Source organism: Mustela nivalis (genome assembly GCF_964662115.1).
Source record: "Mustela nivalis genome assembly, chromosome: 20".
NCBI classification, from domain to species: Eukaryota; Metazoa; Chordata; class Mammalia; order Carnivora; family Mustelidae; genus Mustela; species Mustela nivalis.
In genome coordinates this window covers 25,329,995-25,348,191 of record NC_139039.1, presented here as the reverse complement: position 1 = coordinate 25,348,191, position 18,197 = coordinate 25,329,995, and the positions used below count along the sequence as shown (strand labels likewise).

General features: G+C 42.6%; 1 protein-coding gene across 3 annotated transcripts in view; it reads left to right on the top strand.

Moving 5' to 3' along the window:
• The window catches only part of LOC309855408 (uncharacterized protein), a 332,305-nt gene that overhangs the window by 103,645 nt on the left and 210,463 nt on the right, over positions 1-18,197 (top strand). Inside the window, exon 3 of one of the 3 annotated variants that reach the window (XM_082715648.1) lies at positions 8,014-8,046. The exons of the other annotated variants lie outside the window; for them this stretch is intronic. Within the exon in view, the coding sequence (XP_082571774.1) occupies positions 8,014-8,046 (33 nt within the window). The remainder of the gene's footprint in view (positions 1-8,013; positions 8,047-18,197) is intronic. 3 annotated transcript variants of the gene reach the window in all.

Here is an 18,197-nt window from a genome sequence, read left to right as displayed (position 1 = left end):
GAGAGCACGTGGGGCTGTGGGTAGGAAAATGGGATTCGTGCCTTTTAGTGAAGCCTTCACTTAAAGAAAGAGTCCTCGCTTTTATTTTCTCTGTTGGAGGAGACCAAAGTGTTCACAGGCTGAGACTTGGTTCAGATCCCTGGTGATGTCATTGCTATTCGTCACATTCGTTGGGAAGGAGTACGGTCCACATTCTAAATACCCACATTGTCAACTACCATGTTATTACTACACTGGGTGCCCGAGGGATTGGGATAGATGGGTGAGGGGCAGAGTGGGCTCCTTCCCTGTTCACTGCCACCTTCTTTCCCCCCATCCCTTGTCCCTGACAGAAGAAAGAGAGAGGCTTTGTTAGGACGGTTGCCCATTGAAATGAAAGGCAGCCGATATTAGCAAGAACAAGGTTGGTTTGTCTTGTAGATGTTTTATTCTGAAAAATCTGAGGGGTAGAGAGATGCCTATCTGACCCACAGGTTCCTTTCGGCCAAGGCCACATGTTAGGAATGGCTGGGGTTCATTCCCAGATTCTGCCATAGTTTCCTCCCTGGTGATGTGGGGTTTTCCTCTTTAAGTCCCTTTTCCTTGGACCCCATTATGGGTCTTTCAGGTTGGTCCTGATGCCAGGCCACGAAAAAGAGCATTGATCCTGGGGAGCTTCTGTGCTAGTCCAGCATAAACTGGAGCTTACAGGGGCCCCACTTTGATCTTGGGGTCCAACTTGTATTTTACTCATAAAGGACTTGCTCCTCCTTGAAGGTGGATTGATGAGAGGGCAGGGCAAGGGAATGGCTTCTAGAAGTGAGTAGTGTATCACCTGTGATTATCTTGAAACATCTCCTTACCGTCTCAGATCACATCATAGTAGAAAGAGCCTGGACTGGAAGACCTAGATTATAGTCCTAGGACTGTAACCGGGTATTACCTCCTTAAATCTCAATTTCTTTGTTCACAAAATGGGATGGGGGAAGGGTAAATTATTTAGAATTTAAGATTCCTTGCATTTAAAAGTAGTTCACATGAATCGGCTGTATGAATCACACAATAATGGGATATTAGGATCAGGAGAATATTTAGAGATCATTGGAAATCCCATGATCAAACTTCCTGTGAAGAAAGTTCTCTTCTGTTTAATATCCCTCTAATAGGTGCTCATCCAGGGTCAGTTGGAATGTTTCTGGGACCAGGAGCACATTGTCTTACAAGCAAGGCATTTCTATACACACACACATATATATATATATATATATATATTTTTTTTTTTTTCTTTTTTTTTGAGAGAGAGAAAGAGTGAGCACATGTGTATGGGGCAGGGGCAGAAAAAGAGGGAGGGGGGAATCTTAAGCAGGCTCCACACCTAGTGTGGAGACCAATGTGGGGGCTGATCTCATGATCCTGAGATTATGATCGGAGCCAAAATCAAGAGTCCAGTGCTTAACCGACTGAGCCACCCAAGTGCTCCTCAAACTTTTTTTTTTAAAAGATTATTTATTTATTTATTTATCACAAGTAGCAGAGAGGCAGGCAGAGAGAGAGGAGAAAGCAGGCTCCCCGCTGAGCAGAGAGCCCGACGTGGGGCTCGATCCCAGAACCCTGGGATCATGACCTGAGCCAAAGGCAGAGGCTTAACCCACTGAGCCACCCAGGTGCCCCTCAGACTTTTTTTTTAACAACTCCATGACGTGCAAACTGTGCAGCCCTGTTATGGTCGCTTATTGCTCGAATTCTTACTGTTTTAGGAGTTCCATTATGAAAGTTAATTTTATGTGTCAACTTGGCTAAGCCCAGATACACAGATATTTGGTACACCAGCCTGGAGGTTGCTGGGAAGTTTTGTTTGTTTGTTTTTAGGTGAGATTAACATTTAGATGAGTAGACTGTGAGTAAAACAGATGCCCCCCCCCCCCCATCTACAGTGTGGGTGGGCCTCATCCAATCAGTTGAAGGCCTAAAGAAAATGTGGGCTGAGGTCACATCTGCCTCCAGACTGTCTTCAGACTCAAGCTACAACATCACATCTCTCTCAGGCTGCGACCCGCTAACCTAACATATTCTGCAGAATTTGGACTTGTCAGCCTCCACAATCACATAAGCCTTAAGAAGGGATAGTATGTGGCCAATGGTTCTCTTGAAATATCTGTCTGTCTCCATATATATGGACACAGATTATATATACATATATATAAACATCTCTCTCCATATATATATCTGTTTCTCCAGAGAATTCTGTCTAATATACCCAATAGGTCAGACCTTCAAATATTTGAAGAAGGCCTTCATGTAGTGCCCCATTACGTTGGGTCCTGAGATGGTTTGAGGGACTTCATTCTGGGCAGGTAAGAGCATACGTACCTCTGGGTTCAAGAGGGGTAGAGACAAAATGCCAAGAGATTAAAGAGAAAAGAAAGAACTGGAAGTCCCGAAGATGTGTGAGCACAGAGCTTTGCACCTATTAGATCCTCCTTTAAAATGAGAATTGTTCCAGTTACTAAAGGAGCAGTGGCCAGGGAAGACAATCCTCCCCACCAGTGTCCTCTAACATTTGTAGAGCTTGTTGGACTATCACAATATTTGCTTTCACGCTCGGGAGATAATTGGCACTTAGCTGTTGCAGCAGCAGCAGCAGCAGGGGGAAAAAAAAAAAACCCACGAGGAAGAGGGTAGGTCTGGTTCTCATCTGCTAGATCCGGCACATGCCCACGTGAATGAAAAATAACAAAATAACAGCTACGTGATGGCTCAGTGCCTGGACATCTGTTGTCACCCTGTCTGGTAGCTGCGCTTTCTTCCTTCAGCATGAATGAGGTGACTGAGGGGGGACTGGAAGATATTGGCAGTGCGGGAGCCAAGGCCAGTGCCCCCATCCCCGAGGCAGCCCTGAAGTCCGCCCGCACTCTGCTGCCTTGTGCGGGAGCTTTTACCGTGGAGCACGTGTCCCCAGAGTGGGGACTGGGGCTATTTTTGCTGGTGCTTCCACGGTGGGCTCCCCCTGCCCCTGCCATGCCCCTGGTACCAGCACGTGGAGACCAGGGCAGGAAAAGAATCAAATAGCCATTTTGCACAGTCCGCAGCCCACGCACAACTGTTTCGAGTTTTCTTCATTTTTATCCACCTGCAGATATGCTCTACTGTAATTATAATCAGTGGATGAATAGAGTTTTGCATTGTATGTTTTCTTCCCTTAACTTTCTACGGTAAACATGCTCTTACTGCCGGTCTCTTCCTCAGTACTGTTTTATGGCTGTGGTATGGTGGGGTTTCGGGGCTGACGTACCCCTGGTTACTGACCATTCCTCGTTGGTACACATTTCCAGCACTTGTTGTAGCAGAGAGCTACAATGAATGCCTTTTTGTGTGTAGCTTTTTTTTTCCCTCTTTTGAAAAACTTCCTTCAGCAGTTCCAGAGAGTGAGTCAAGGGATGGGAATATTCTAATGTCTCGATGTGCAGTTGACCCTGGAACAACACAGATCTGAACTGTGCAGGTCGGTTGCGTGATGTCTTCCGAATATATGGGACAATCCTGGAAATGGATTTTCTCTTCTTTATGATTTTCTTATTACCATGTTCTTTGCTCTGACCTACTCTATTGTAAGAATACAGTAACATAATACATGTGTAAAATATGACTTAATTTCTCAGTAAGGCTTCTGGTCAACAGTAGGCTGTTAGTATTTATTTATTTATTTATTTGAGAGAGAGAGAGAGAGAGAGAGAGAGAGAGAGAGAGCATGAGAAGGGGGAGGGTCAGCGGGAGACGCAGACTCCCTGCCGAGCAGGGAGCCTGATGTGGGACTTGATCCCGGGACTCCAGGATCATGGCCTGAGCCAAAGGCAGTTGCTCAACCAACTGAACCACCCAGACACCCTATTAGTAGTTAATTTTGTGAGGGGAGTCAGGAGTATGTGGTTTTTCGACTTTCGCATTCCTAATCCCTATGTTGTTTAGTGCTAATTGTGTCCTTAAAGGATTTGCATTGGTATAAATTACAAAAACAATATGTGAATATGTGATCTCTGCCAGAATATTGCCAGATTGAGTATTAGTTATAGTGAATATAGAGTAAAATTCCAGTGTGGTTTTCTTTTCTTTTTCTTACTAATAAAGGTAACAATTGTCCATATATAACTTACTGATTATATTTCTTCTTTTGTGTATATCTGTGCCTGCTGGGGTCTATTGTGGTGTTGATTTTTACAGATTAATTTAAATAAGCTCTTTACATATCAGTCACAATTGGTAGAAATAGTTCTCTAATGTATTATTTTTAATTTTATCTTCATTAGTTCTTTTCGTGTAAAACAATTTTTTTTCTTATTCTGAGTGGGCTTTCAAATCCTTTATTGTCTTATTAAGAATAGTCCTTTAATCAATCCTGTGTTGTCTTGAACTTGTTTTTTTTTTTTTTAATCTGTGACTTGAACTTGGCAGAATGTTGCCTAACTTTTGAGAACATTTTGATATTCAAGTTCAGTTCCAGTTCACAGTGGTTCTGACGATCCCACACTCAGCCAACCGACAAACAAAAAACGTCAAAAACAAACTTTGGCTCATTTTATTATTTAGTATACTCAATTAAAAATTTAGTTTCTGAACTATTGAAGTACGGTTCATTCCCATTTTTTGGTTACACAAGGTGCTTGAAGTCCTTGAATGGTTTTAGTATCTTTTATATGTGCTCCATATGTATTCTCCATGAGGGGAAAATATCAATGAAGACAGGATTTCTGTGCTCCGTGTACTTGGTGGTGAGCGCCAACTTGAGCAATTTCCAGCTGTATTGCCTGGGATGCCCTTCAACCTGGTTACTGTCTGGGTCAACACCTGTCACTGACTCTGAAGCAACCATTGCTTTAGGGCTTCCATTCTGGCCAGTTGGTTTGTGTCTTGCCTCCCACCCACATGGCAGCTGTGAGGCTGAACAGGAGCTCTGCCCCAACTTGGTGGGTCCACATTTGGCCCTCCTCTGCTCTTCTGGGCTAAGTCCAAGAATCTGTTCTTTCCAGCAAAGTCTATGGTTAATTTACAAGTGGACTCCAGAATGGAAGGTTGGAAGACACTGCCCTATGGTGTATTCTGCTCACAGTGTTTTTGTTTGTAATTGTGTCATTCATCTGTTGACAGTCTGGAGATCCTATCATGTCTTAGTCTATAGAATTTCTTACAGCTCTATGGTAGCAGGACAGACATATAGTCCAGACTGAGAGCAGGCTCCCCAAAGGGTTCTTAGAGTTCAAGTTAAAATGTTCAGAGTCCAGGCTGGAGTTAGTACCATCTGGTGGATGAAGACAACAATTCTGGGTTCTGTGGGGTAAAATTACTCATCAATGAGCAGATGCTGAGTCATGTCTCCCCTTTTCTCTCTCATCCATCCATCCTCCCTCTCTCCCTTTTCCTTCCTTCCTTCTTTTCTCTCTCTCTCTCTCTCTCTCTCTCTCTTTCTTTTTCTTCTCTACGTCCACTGTGGGGCTTGAACTTGTGACTCTGAGATTAAGAGTTGCATGCTCTACTGACTAAGCCAGGCAGGTACCCCCAAGTCATGGTTCTTGATCGAGTGGGAAATGAGGAAGAGGAACATTTAGATGAAGCAGAAATCAAGGTCCTGGAGGGAGTAGGTTTCTACAGTCAGGGATGAGGCTATAAATCAAAGCCCAGATAAATGGTCTGGATTTAGAAAGACACTGACTTCCAGCAGGGAACTGTTAATCAGTAAGAGCCCAAGAACTCGACAAAAGTAGAGTCAGTTAATCTGGAAGGGGGTAGAAGGACAAATTGGTGTTCATAGAGGCTCACCCAGGAACTCTGGGTAGCGGGCCTACAATTGCCTGCTTGGGGTCTTGCCCTATTTCTCTGCCCAGGCTGTCTCTCTTGCTGATCTACCCCATAGGAGTTTTTTGGCAAGGACTCAGACTCAGATTCCTGGGGGAACAATTTAGTTCTGGACTTCCTAGAGGAGGTGTCAACTCCTGCCTTTCTTTTCAGACGGATCATATGTTCTTTCTTTGCTCCCCTGCACTACTCTGTGCAGATTCCTAACATTGCTTTTACCACATTTTTATCGTCATCATTATCATCATCCCCATGTCTCAGTTTTCAAGATAATATTTAACTATGAAGTATTCTTTACAGAATAAAGCAGAAAAATAATATAGCAAATACCCATGTACCTTTCATCCAGATTTAGCAAATGTTAATATTCCTTTTATTAGGTTTTATAAAGAAGTAAAGCATTACAGATACAGCTAAAGTTTTACCTCTCCATCACATCCTTTCCCCTTCTCTCTGGACAGAGGTCAGCACAAAATGATTCACCATTTTAAGATGTGAGTCTCTGGAAGGCACGTTCTTAGGGTTAGCACCATATCTTATTCATATCTTGAATTTGTAGCTAATAGTAGGCCTAATGTGAGCTAGAGATAAAAAATAGTCAAACAATGAAATAATGAATGGATGGCAGAGAGTGTTTTTATTATTATTGTGGTTACTACGTTTATTATTTTATCCTTCACTGGACCTAAATAAGGGCTCTACATGTTTGATGAGTTGCAGAATAAAAAAAATCTTCGTCTTTTACTGAGGATAATATTCCCTGCTTTCTCATGTTCCTTTCTCCTTTGTTTTGACTAATAGCCTACATATACCTCTAGCCCTTACAAAGAGATAATCTTTGAATCCTGTAATACGTGACACAGAAGCATGATCTACTCTTAAGAACTTACAATGTCTATAAAGACCAACTTGACTTCCTCAGAATTAATTTCAGATATAAAAGGGAAAGGAGAGAAAAGAAGAAGTTGTGTGAAGGTATGTGATGTATCAGGGAAGAAATCAACTAAATTAATGTCATGAGAAACTATTTACATTTAAACTGAGTAGAAAATGCTCTAGACCACCATTTCACATAATCTCTTATCAGAAAATGGCAGCCCAGTAATGCGCCACACACAGATATGGAAGCATACACACACATAAACACACACTCTCTGTTCAGTTGTGTCTTTCCTTTTTGTGTGGGGATCTATGAAATCTTTGGGGAGACTGCTGTGGACTGGGGGGGGAATGTATAGAACATTCAGACTTTGAGCTCTTATTATAGAAAGCTGCTTATGATATGTTAACACATCCAATCATACAAGGTGCACGTTTTTCTACAGGATACTGGCAGTCTCTTCCACGCTTCCATGTCTTCATAACCACCTGTTTTTTTGATTGAAGGATATTGATGTTTCCATACAGATTGAGAGCAAAAGCTTGGTTTTATTCATTTTCCCCTCTGAATGAGTGATGTTTTTCAAAACGAACAAACTGAACAGCAAATTATTATCCCATTAAGTGCTTAAAATTATAGACTGCTGAGCCAAACCTGCTACCCACTCCTTTCTCTGGATACAGCCTAACAAACCAGCTACAAATTCCAGATGATCAATTTGTCTACCTGTAACGGTAATTTACAAAACCCAGGGTTTTGCTTCAAAGCCATTGAGAGGCAGTCTCGAATGATAAGCTATGCCTCAAGCACTCTTTGACAAAAAGCCTTTTCCTGGGGCTCTTGCATTTTTCATGATTTTGATGTTCAGCCCTAGCAGTTTGTGATATTAGAAAGGAGCCTCTCCCACTGTTGGTTCCATCACCACGTTGACCATTGGTACAGCGTCTCTCCATATGAAATGTCACTGGTGTCTAGTACCTTTTGCACGATCCAAATGGCCACGCGGGATGCACAATTGTATTCATTAATCACTTGTTAATTAATTCACTCAACATTTACCAAGCACCCACTATGTTCTAGGCACTGTGCCATGTACTAAGAAATTAGAAGTTGAATGGGAAACAGTCACTCCCTCATGGAGCTCACAGTCTAACAGGAAAGAGAGACACATAAAAAAAAAAAGAAGGCAATGCAAAGATTTCTAATAGAAACAGGGACAAGGTGCTACTATTAGGTCTATACTGATCGAGTAGCTTCTGAAGAACATAAGGAGCCCTTCTAACAACTATGTTTCCTCCATTCTTAAGGTCCATGGTGTTGCATAATTACTGTCCTCAAAGGTAAGTGAACACCCATTCGTGATAGAAAGAGTCTTCAGGAATTCCAGTTCCCCAATATTCGCTCCATGCTCCTCTGTAAAGTATACTCCAGATAAATTGGATTTACTCATTATCCCCAAATACACATTGCCCTGCCTTCTTTCTGCTCAGGTTCTCGCCTCTCCTCCCTTGGAATGCCTTCTCCCGCTTGCTCTGTTTAGAAATCTGAGGTACTTCAAGGCCAGGCCCGCTTTACTCTGAGCCCCTGGAGCACGTGGAGCTACGAAGCAGAGGGCAGGGCACTGTGCTCCAGTGTTTATGTCCATCAGAGTCTCCGCAGTGGAATGTGAGCTTCCCAGGGCCCCTTCATCCCTAGGGGAGCATAAAGCATCCGATGCAATTTTCAGTAACCGCTTGTTTACAGAAGAGGGACACTGTGATACCAAGGAGAGAAAATTCAATTCAGAGTTTCTTGGCGAGCTGTTAGCAGGAAATCCCCTAAATTCACAGTTTGCATTTCATCACCCTCAAAGTGAGGAGTATTTACAAGCCTAATTAGAAAATCTCAATGTCTGGAGACATGACCTGAAGGGATATCAAAAATCGTGCTTTCTGTGTTCTGATTTTTTTAGGACATAAACATTCCAATTAATTTTATGCCATGCCAGAAAAAATAAAAGCCTCTAATGAGACAAGGGAGAGCACCTCCAAACAGGGGTTTTGACTCACAGATCTAAAGTTGCATGCATAGACTTGGAATTCACTTGTCACTAGACTGACCTGTGCAGCGGTGGGCAAGGGTCATTCTCTCAGCTAAGAGGGGTTCTACTCCTGAGACTTAGTCGATAGAGGCAGGAGCCTTCATCCTGCAGGCCCCGTTGTGATCTTGATTGCGCTTTGTCAGGGCCATCCAGGTCCCTGATATGTAGTAACCTCACAGGGATTTGGTTACCTTCCTCTGAGCTGGCATTTTCATAGTTAGCATAGTAATGATGTTTGATAAATTATAATGAAGCTGCACATCGTTTTCAGCTTCAGAGTGTTACATTTTCATAGGGGGAAAAGACAACAAACAAACAAAAAAACCAAAGTACATGTTTCAAAGGCATGAAAACAAACAAATAAAAAAACAGTTATTGAAAATTCCATCCAGCTTTGATGCTCTGCACTTTGGTCTTAGCTGAGCCAAGTCCACTCAAGTCCACTCAAGGTCACTCAGGTCAGCGGGGACTGGGTGTCTGGAGCATCAGCCAGAGACCATCTCCATTTGGTCCTGTGATGCTGTTAGACTCCACAGATAGTCCTGGTTTTCTGAAAACAAAAGGGATCACAGCACAGTGATGGGTTCAAATTGGTATTGTGTTGCAGAAATCCTTCAGCTGATTTTATTGGCATGGATTGGGCATATCCAAGAGTAGATATAGGTGAGCTAGATACCTGGATGTCAGCAGGCATGATGGGTGGCGATGCTGACCATTTTAGGTTTGGGTTATCCTAATCTGGTGGTGGTGGTCCTGATCCAAGGGGAGACATATGCAAGGTTAGATCAAAAGTCCGAGGGTGTGCATGCTCAAAGCGTGGGATCCAGTATCTTAGGTTAGGAGGTTAAGAGGTAGAATTTGGGTGGTTAGCTAGAAAGAACCTTCCCTGGCTTCAAAGAGTGGTGAGCATTAGCAGGGTTTTGGAACAAAGAAGGAATATCTTTATCAAGAGGGTGGACCCACGTGAGGCAAAGGAAAATGGCCAGTGGTTCCCATCCTGCTGAATGAGAAGACTGGTCCCAGGGCTGCTCTGTCCTGGGGAAATCTGAAGCATCAGCCGTGGGGCCTCAGGGACGACCTAGCCGTCAATGGATCAGGGTGACATTGCCATGCTAGTAATTGGGCATTTACTTCTCATTTCAAAGCCACTGTCAGAGATTATTTATTTGTCTTCCTTGGCAGTCAGCAAGAGTTGGCAACCCCCTTGGCATGGCATAGTCATGAGGGAGTCTTGAAAAATCTGTTGCATTTTAAAAATTGCATTTGAAATTCTGAGATATTTTAATCAGTTTAGGATCAATCTACCTCAGAAAAAGAGGATGCAAATTTGAAAACCATGCCACGAAAGCTCTTTAATGGGTAATTACTCTATAAGCAAGGAAATGTGGGGGCAGTGACCGTTAGAATGAATCACGACATGAGATGAAATACAAAACAAATCCATACTGGTTTTATTGGATTGGAAGTAAGAGACAGAGACAGGATGAAAATTTACCCAAATCTGATTAGGGAGATAAACCCTCAGACAGAGAAACCATGGATGGTGTGAGCTGATTAGCTTGGGCCCCATTGGGAGGGAAATCTCAGACAATGCACCACTGAGTTTCAGAGCTGGAGAGAGTTCAGACCCTTAATCCACCTCTGCTCATTTGCACAACGGAGAAAAATGAGGCTCAGAGGAAAAAACAACCCGACGAAGCTCCTCCCAGCTAATAAGGGACAGAGCTTGAACTTGAACCCACATCTTTTGACTATTACAGGGTTTCGAGGCAATTTGATGAATCACGGTGCTTAGCCCATCGATAGACCTGCGTGTAGGAAGTCCTCAATAAATACGTCAGGCTGTGCGTCAGTTTTCCTTGTCATCTAAGTCCCTTTGTCACCTTGTCAAACACTTGGGTTGCCAGTAGGAGAGCAGCCAATACCATGTACCATCCTGTGCCCTTTACTCTTTTCGGGTGCAGCAGGACCCTGTGCTAGGTCTGGGTTCCCTTGGTTCTCAGAGGAAGTTCTCCATCTCCCAGCTGACTCATTTGACTTGATTCGTGTGCCCCTGCCTTGCTGGGCACCCAGTGGGCTTGAAGATGCTGTCAGCTCAGAGAGCAGATGTGGAGAACTGAGCAGCTGATTTAGCAGCTGATTTGCTTCTCCAGGAGTGATCAGAGCTACCACTTCTTTCCCACAACCTTCAGCCAGGGAGCCTTCAGGCATGTTTGTCTTTTATTTTGTATGTGGAATCACTGCTAAATTCAGATTCTTCTTAAACTAGGCATCGGCATCCCAAATACCCTTCCTTCTATTTCTTTGGCCGCTGACTTAGATCAGGAATGAAGTATTTCCTTTTTTTTTTTTTTTTTAAAGATTTTATTTATTTTAAAGAGAGACAGAGATCACAAGTAGGCAGAGAGGCAGGCAGAGAGAGAAGGGGAAGCAGGCTCCCTGCTGAGCAGAGTTGGATGCGGGGCTCGATCCCAGGACCCTGAGATCATGACCTGAGCCGAAGGCAGAGGCTTAACCCACTGAGCCACCCAGGCGCCCCAGGAATGAAGTATTTCCTAAGCAACCTCTATCACCACAGATAAAATAATCTTCTCTGCCATGTATGGGGCCATAGCATCTTTTTCATTAGGCTTGAATGTGTGTTTGCACTCCCTTTTGGGTCAAGTGTAAGATTTTATCACACCCTTCTTCTTTTCTTGTCACCTTTTATATTGAATCTTAGTCTTAGAAATATGAATCTCTGGAAACACTTGGGATTCACAGGGAGTAAAATGTGGGCATGTTAATATCAAAGCAGGCTCAACCCACAGTGGCTGGTGAATTTCTTTTCTAGTCCAGAAGACTGAAATATAATTCTGTATTTTTTTTTGACATTTCTTAAAAGGGACCTCTAGAGAGTGAAAAGTAGTTAGCTTTCTATTTATGGCACCTTATCATCTTTGTTTTGATAAAAAATGCCTTATTTTAAAAAGATTTGAAGTAGCACTTTACTCTCCATGCAGTCTGGTTTTTTTTTTTTTTTTTTTTTTTTTTTTTGTGGCTGAAGATGCTTTTAGATTTCTGGAAGCTTTTTAAGTCTCCAGACATGTATGTTGGAATGTGAAATGGCTAAGCCTTTCCCAAGATGACACTTCTTTAATTATAATGGTCAAAATGGAAATTCTGAGGTTTTGCTTCTGGTTGAAGATGAAGGAGTGGGTGCAGAGCTGTTGGTAGCTGGCCATGTGGTGGACAGGCAGCTGGAGGTGAGGACACACAGCACACGATATACTTGGGGGAGGTTTGGGATGCCACACAACCCTGGCCCCAATTTTTTAAAAAAGATCTAATTTATTTACTTGAGACAGACTGAGAGAGAGAGAGAGAGAGGGAGAGGAACGGGGGGAGGGGGGAGAGACAAGCAGATTCCCTGATGAATAGGAAGCCCGACTCTGGGCTCAATCCCAGGACCCTGAGATCATGACCTGAGCCAAAGACAGACGCTTAACTGACTGAGCCACCCAGGCACCCCTGGGTGCTGGGACCAGATTTTGCTTTCCCCTTTTGTGTCTCCCAAATGCTATCTCGTTAATTAATTCTGACAATGTTTATTAAGGATCACTGGATTCTGTATTATTAGGTGCTAGGGATTGGAAATTGAATAATAATCCTACCTTACCCTGTGAACACAAATCGGTTTCAGATGGATTGCAGATTCAGTTGTGAAAGATAATGCAACTTTCCTGGTATAGGTAACTATTTTGTGACCTTAGAGTAGGGAAAGAATTTGTTTTCTTCCAAGATTTTGTCTAAATTCAAGTTAGTTAACATGTAGTATAGTATTAGTTTCAGGAGTAGGGGTTAGTGATTCATCACTTACATACAACATCCATCCCAACAAGTGCCCTCCTTAATGCCTGTCACCCATTTAGCCCATCCCCCATCCACTTCCCCTCCAGTAGCCTTCAGTTTGTTCTTTATTAGTTATGAGTCTTTTATGGTTTGCCTCCCACTCTGTTTCTATCTTATTTTTCCTTCCCTTCCCCTATGTTCATCTGTTTTGTTTATTAAATTCCACATATGAGTGAAATCATACAGTATTCATCTTTCCCTGATTGACTTATTTTGCTTAGTGTAATACGCTCTAGCTCCACCCCGTCATTGCAAATGGCAAGATTTCATTCTTTTTGATGGGTGACTAATATTCCACTCTGTGTGTGTGTGTGTGTGTGTGTGTGTGTGTGTGTGTATGTGTACCATATATTTTTTTAAGATTTTATTTTTTTAAAAATTAGAGAGAGAGAGAGAGAGAGAGCAAGAGAGCACATGAGCCGGGACAGGAGCACAGGGAGAGGAGGAAGCAGACTCGTCATTGAGCAGGGAGCCCAACTTGGGGCTTAATCCCAGGACCCCAAGATAATGACCTGAGCAGAGGCTTAAGTGACTGATCTACCCAGGTGCCACCAAATCTTTATCCATTCATCAATCAATGGACATATGGGCTCTTTCTATAATTTGACTATTGTTGATAATGCTGCTATAAACATCTGGGTGCATGTATCCCTTTGAATCAGTATTTTGTATCCTTTGGATACATACCTACAGTATAATTGCTGGGTCATAGGGTAGTTCTATGTTTAACTTTATGAGGAACTTCTGTACTGTTTTCCAGAGTGACTGCACCAGTTTACATTCTCACCAACAGTGTAAGAAGGTTCCCCTTTCTCCACATCCTTGCCAACATCTGTTGTTTCCTGAGTTGTTCATTTTAGTCATTCTGACAGGTGTGAGGTGGTATCTCTTTGTCGTTTTGATTCGTATTTTCCTGATGATGAGTGATGTTGAGCACTTTTTCATGTGTCTGTTGGCCATTTGTATGTTTTCTTTGGAGAAATATCTGTTCATGCCTTCTTCCCATTTCTTAACTGGATTAATTACTTTTGGGGTGTTGAGTTTGATAAGATCTTTATAGATTTTGGATACTGACCCTCTGTTTGATAGATCATTTGCAAATATCTTCTCCCATGCTGTAGGTTGCCTTTTAGTTTTATTGATTGTTTCATTTGTTGTGCAGAAGCTTTTTATCTTGATGAAGTCCCAATAGTTCATTTTTGCTTTTTTTCTGCTGCCTGTGGTGACATGTCTAGGAAGAAATTACTATGGCCAAAGTCAAAGAGGTTGCTGCCTGTGTTCTCCTCTAGGATTTTGATGGTTTCCTCTCACAGTGAGGTCTTTCATCCATTTTGAATTTATTTTTGTGTGTGGTGTGGGAAAGTGGTCTTGTTTCATTCTTCTGCACGTTGCTGTCCAATTTCCCAACACGATTTGCTGAAGAGACTGTCTAGAGTAGGCAAAGATATTTAAAAAAACTACTTATTTCAGAAAGAGAGAGAGAGAGTTTGACAGCATGAGCAGGAGAGGCAGAGGGGGAGGGAAAGGAAATCTCAAGCTGACTCCACACTGAGCGGGGAGCCTGATGTGGGGCTCAATCCCAGGACCTTGAGGTCATGACCTGAGCTGAAACTAAGAGTTGGAGGCTTAACCAACTCTGCCATGCAGGTATCCCTAGGCAAAGTTTTTTGTTTTTTTTTTTTAAACAGGACACAAAGAGGAAAAAGAATAGATACAGTAATAAAAAAGGATTCTATTAAGAAATTCTATTCACCAAAAGATACCATGAAGAGAGTGAAAAGGTAGGTGAAAAAGATATTTGCCATACATATATCCCCCAAGGACTCATATTCAGAATTTATAAAGAGCTCTTATAAACTGATAAGAAAAAAAAGACAGAAATGCAATAGAAAAACCTGCAAAGTGTCCTTGTATAGGGAATTCATAAATGGGGATATCTAAAAAGCCAATAAATGTGGGAAAATTTTCTCAGCGTCATTAGTCATCAGGGAAAAGTCAATTAAAACCACAAAGAAATATTAGTACATATACACCAAAATGGCTAAAATGAAGCAGACAAAGATATTTAAAATTGGTAAGGAGGTAGAACAGCTAGCGCTCTCATACGCTGTTCCTGGGAGTGTAATTTGGAAATTGTTTTGGAAAACTGCTTAGTACTATTAACTGACCCCCCCCCCAAACAAAAAACCCAACACTGAACTCTAATCCATAAATTTCAATCCTAGGTAGATTGAACTCACACCCCCAACAGATGATCCATTGTAAGGGTTGAATGAGGAGTAACTAGGGAGAAAAGGAAATGCAGATGGAAAGTGCAGACAATTCTTTTGGCTTTTCAGGTGGGAGAGAGGGCAGAGCAAGAGGATAACTCCAGGTTAAGGGAGAGCTTTTGTAAGAGAGAGATGATCAAGAATAGGGGTTAAAAATATAGGAGAGATGATTAATTTATGAATTGAATCTCCAAATGAGAAGAGATTTTTTCAAAATGGTTTTATTTATTTATTTGAGGGAGGGAGAGAGGGAGAGAGAGAGAGAGAGAACCAGTGGGGTGGAAGGGCGGAGGGGGAGGGAGAAACAGAATCCCCGCTGAGTAGGGAGCCCAATGCACAACTCAGTCCCAGGACCCTGGGTTCATGACCTGAGCTGAAGGCAGCTGCTTGACCAACTGAGCCACCCAGACATCCCCACAAGAGGAGATTTTTTTTCTTTCCAGTGTTCCAAAATTCATTGTTTATGCACCACACCCAGTGCTCCCTACAATATATGCCCTCCATAGAGGAGATTTTCAGTTACCTCCTCCCACCCTAATTTAGGAAAAAATATAAGAATTAATGTAGATGTGCTATCTGTGTGTTGCTGTGTGGAGGGAGTTTTCTATGGACAGCTTCTACTTTCTTGGTGAAGTAGGTAAGATGCCAGTTGATTTGCAAAGTAGGATGGACAAGGGGTTAAGCGGAGGACTGAACTTTTGGAACCGTACCAGGGGAATGGGGGAGAGAGGTGGTGAGAGAGTGTAAGACTGTACGTGGCTTCCACCACAGCCTGTGTGTGAGAATGTACACTTACCAGGGTATCAGCTGGCAATCCTGCATACCTTCCTCAAGGACAGCTCAGTGGCTGAAGGTCCCACAGAGAGGTGTTCAAGTAAGCTGTGCATGTTGGCAGAAGGAGTTGAAGATGTGATTTCTGGAAACGAAGATAGGTGGTGAACGGCTAGAAAGGAGAACAGTGGAGACACCGAAGGTTGCGATGGGATGTAATAATGGGGTGAGAGCCAGATCCGAGGGGATGGGCAGCTAGAAGAATTTTGCTCACACAGGGGCATTTTGGCCTTTGTTTTCCCACAATGATGAGGTCCTGTATGGCTGTGATAACAGGTGACTGATTGTAAAGCTGTTCTCTTGGGCACCAAGACCAGCAGGTCGATGGTGGCAGCAGGACAGGAGAGGAAGACCAGGAGAAGGATGCTGATGTTCCCGGTGGAATTAGGGCTAGTAATCAGGTGGCCGGGGAGGAGGGTGCAAGAGAGGCTCAGGGCTGCTGGAAGTGGGAAGCATGGGTTCCGGAGGAGGGAGTATTTTTACATGTGGACAGAAGAGGAAAGTCTTGAAGCGGTGTAGGGAGAAGGAATAAAGCAGAATCTATTGCTAACGACGTGTGTGAAGAGATTCGAGAAGAAGGAAGAGACTGCACTTGAGATGATTCCTGTCCCCGAGAATTCTCCAGAATTCTCGTAATCATGCCGGCTCCCGGCGTCAGAAGGCGGCGTTGGATTTCTAAGAATAGAAGTCCTAGAACGGCTTGGTGCAGTTCACAGAAGATTGGGCAAGAAAAACAGCACCCCAAGGAAGGTCACAGTAGGCTGTGAGCTCTGTGAAGGCAGGGACCATGCTTTATCTCCTCTTGTCCGTGGCAGGTCTTGGGGTGCACATATGAATGCCTGTGTGTGTGTGTGTGTGTGTATGTGTATATACACACATGTGACTGCGTGTATATGTCTGTACACAATTATACACATATCATACACATCTCATTCAAATTTCTGAACTTCACATAAATTGTCTTAGTATTGTACCCCCTCTTCAGCAGTACAGAAACTGAGGCTTACCTAGGTTAAGTATCATGTATCATGGATGAGTTTGGAGGGAGTGGTAGGACTAGGATTTAAACCTGGGTCTTCTCATTCGACGAGGATGAAAGCACTATAAAAGGCTGACTTACATACATTCAGAAGAAATACATTGCTTTAGTGGGTTCTATTTTATGTGGGATAGGACCTTGTTAATTTTTAGACTATACTACAAGATATTTTGAAGTGGCTTAAAAACTGAAGAAAAAAAAAACCCACAACAAAACCTAAAACCTATCAGCCTATATATATATTTTTTTCTTCTTGGTAGCTCTATGGATATTTGCACTGTGAGGAAGTGAGAGAAATCAGTTTCCCCCTGACCTACCGTAAATTTACTGACCTGAGGCTGCTGTAAATTGATAGGAACACTTAAACCATAGTCCAGTCATTACAAAGTAATAGGACTACTTTGCCACTTTCTGATGTATAAAAGTAGCTCGATTTGAATTAATCACTGTGATGTTAATAAAAAGAAAAATTCTGTGAGGTGCCCCCTTTTGAGCACATCCTATATACATGGCTTCGATTTTCAGGGCAATGACATCTTTTCCTCCAAGGACCCTAGGATGCATTGTCTTTGGGTTCTGAATATTTTGCATAGTGGTTCACAAGCTGATAGAGCAGGATACTTGCTACCGTGCTCACTCAAATTCCAGTTCAACCCTCTCCCTGAATCTACTGGAGATTTTATTGCCACTCGGAAACCCTGACATTCTGCAAATTGTACGGTGAACCCTTAACGATTTCTGAAACAAGAGTGAGGTAATCTTCACAGCCATTTAAAATACTGTAGAGGTTAAGGGGTCATTTATGGTTTCCTTAATCACAGACTGAATTGACTTTTTCAGTTAATCATTTAAGCAACAAATTGCATATATTATATATATTATCACATAGGAATCTGGTTTTGGTGTTCCTTCTAGGTGCTTTGGGTATCAGTCAGGAAGGCAGGAAAGTCAGACCAGATGGCGTGGATTATTATTGGAAGCCGATCATTGATTCATGCATGCCTTTCTCCTTTTCCCCTTCCTCCACTCTGTCTTCAGTTCTATCAGCAAAAACAGTAATTGGCTATCTGGAAAAAAAGGGAAATTGACTTTCTTGGAATGGCTGCCTGAGTGCATGAAAACGTGCCCCTCCTTCTTTAGATGACCATGTGTGTGCTTTGTTCTAAGCTAAGCTGAGAAGAGGATTTGAATGTACTTTCGTGGGTTAGAATTTCTGTGTTAAGCCTCTCTGGCTCGGATAGGTTAGGTGTCTTTTTTTCTCCCCCCTCTTGAAAATGTCTTTATGAATAGGATTTGTTCATCAGGTCATTTTCATCTTTGTGCAATTTTGGAAGGCAAAAGTAAGGGACGTAGGCTGGGTCCAGTGCTCTGTGTGATGAG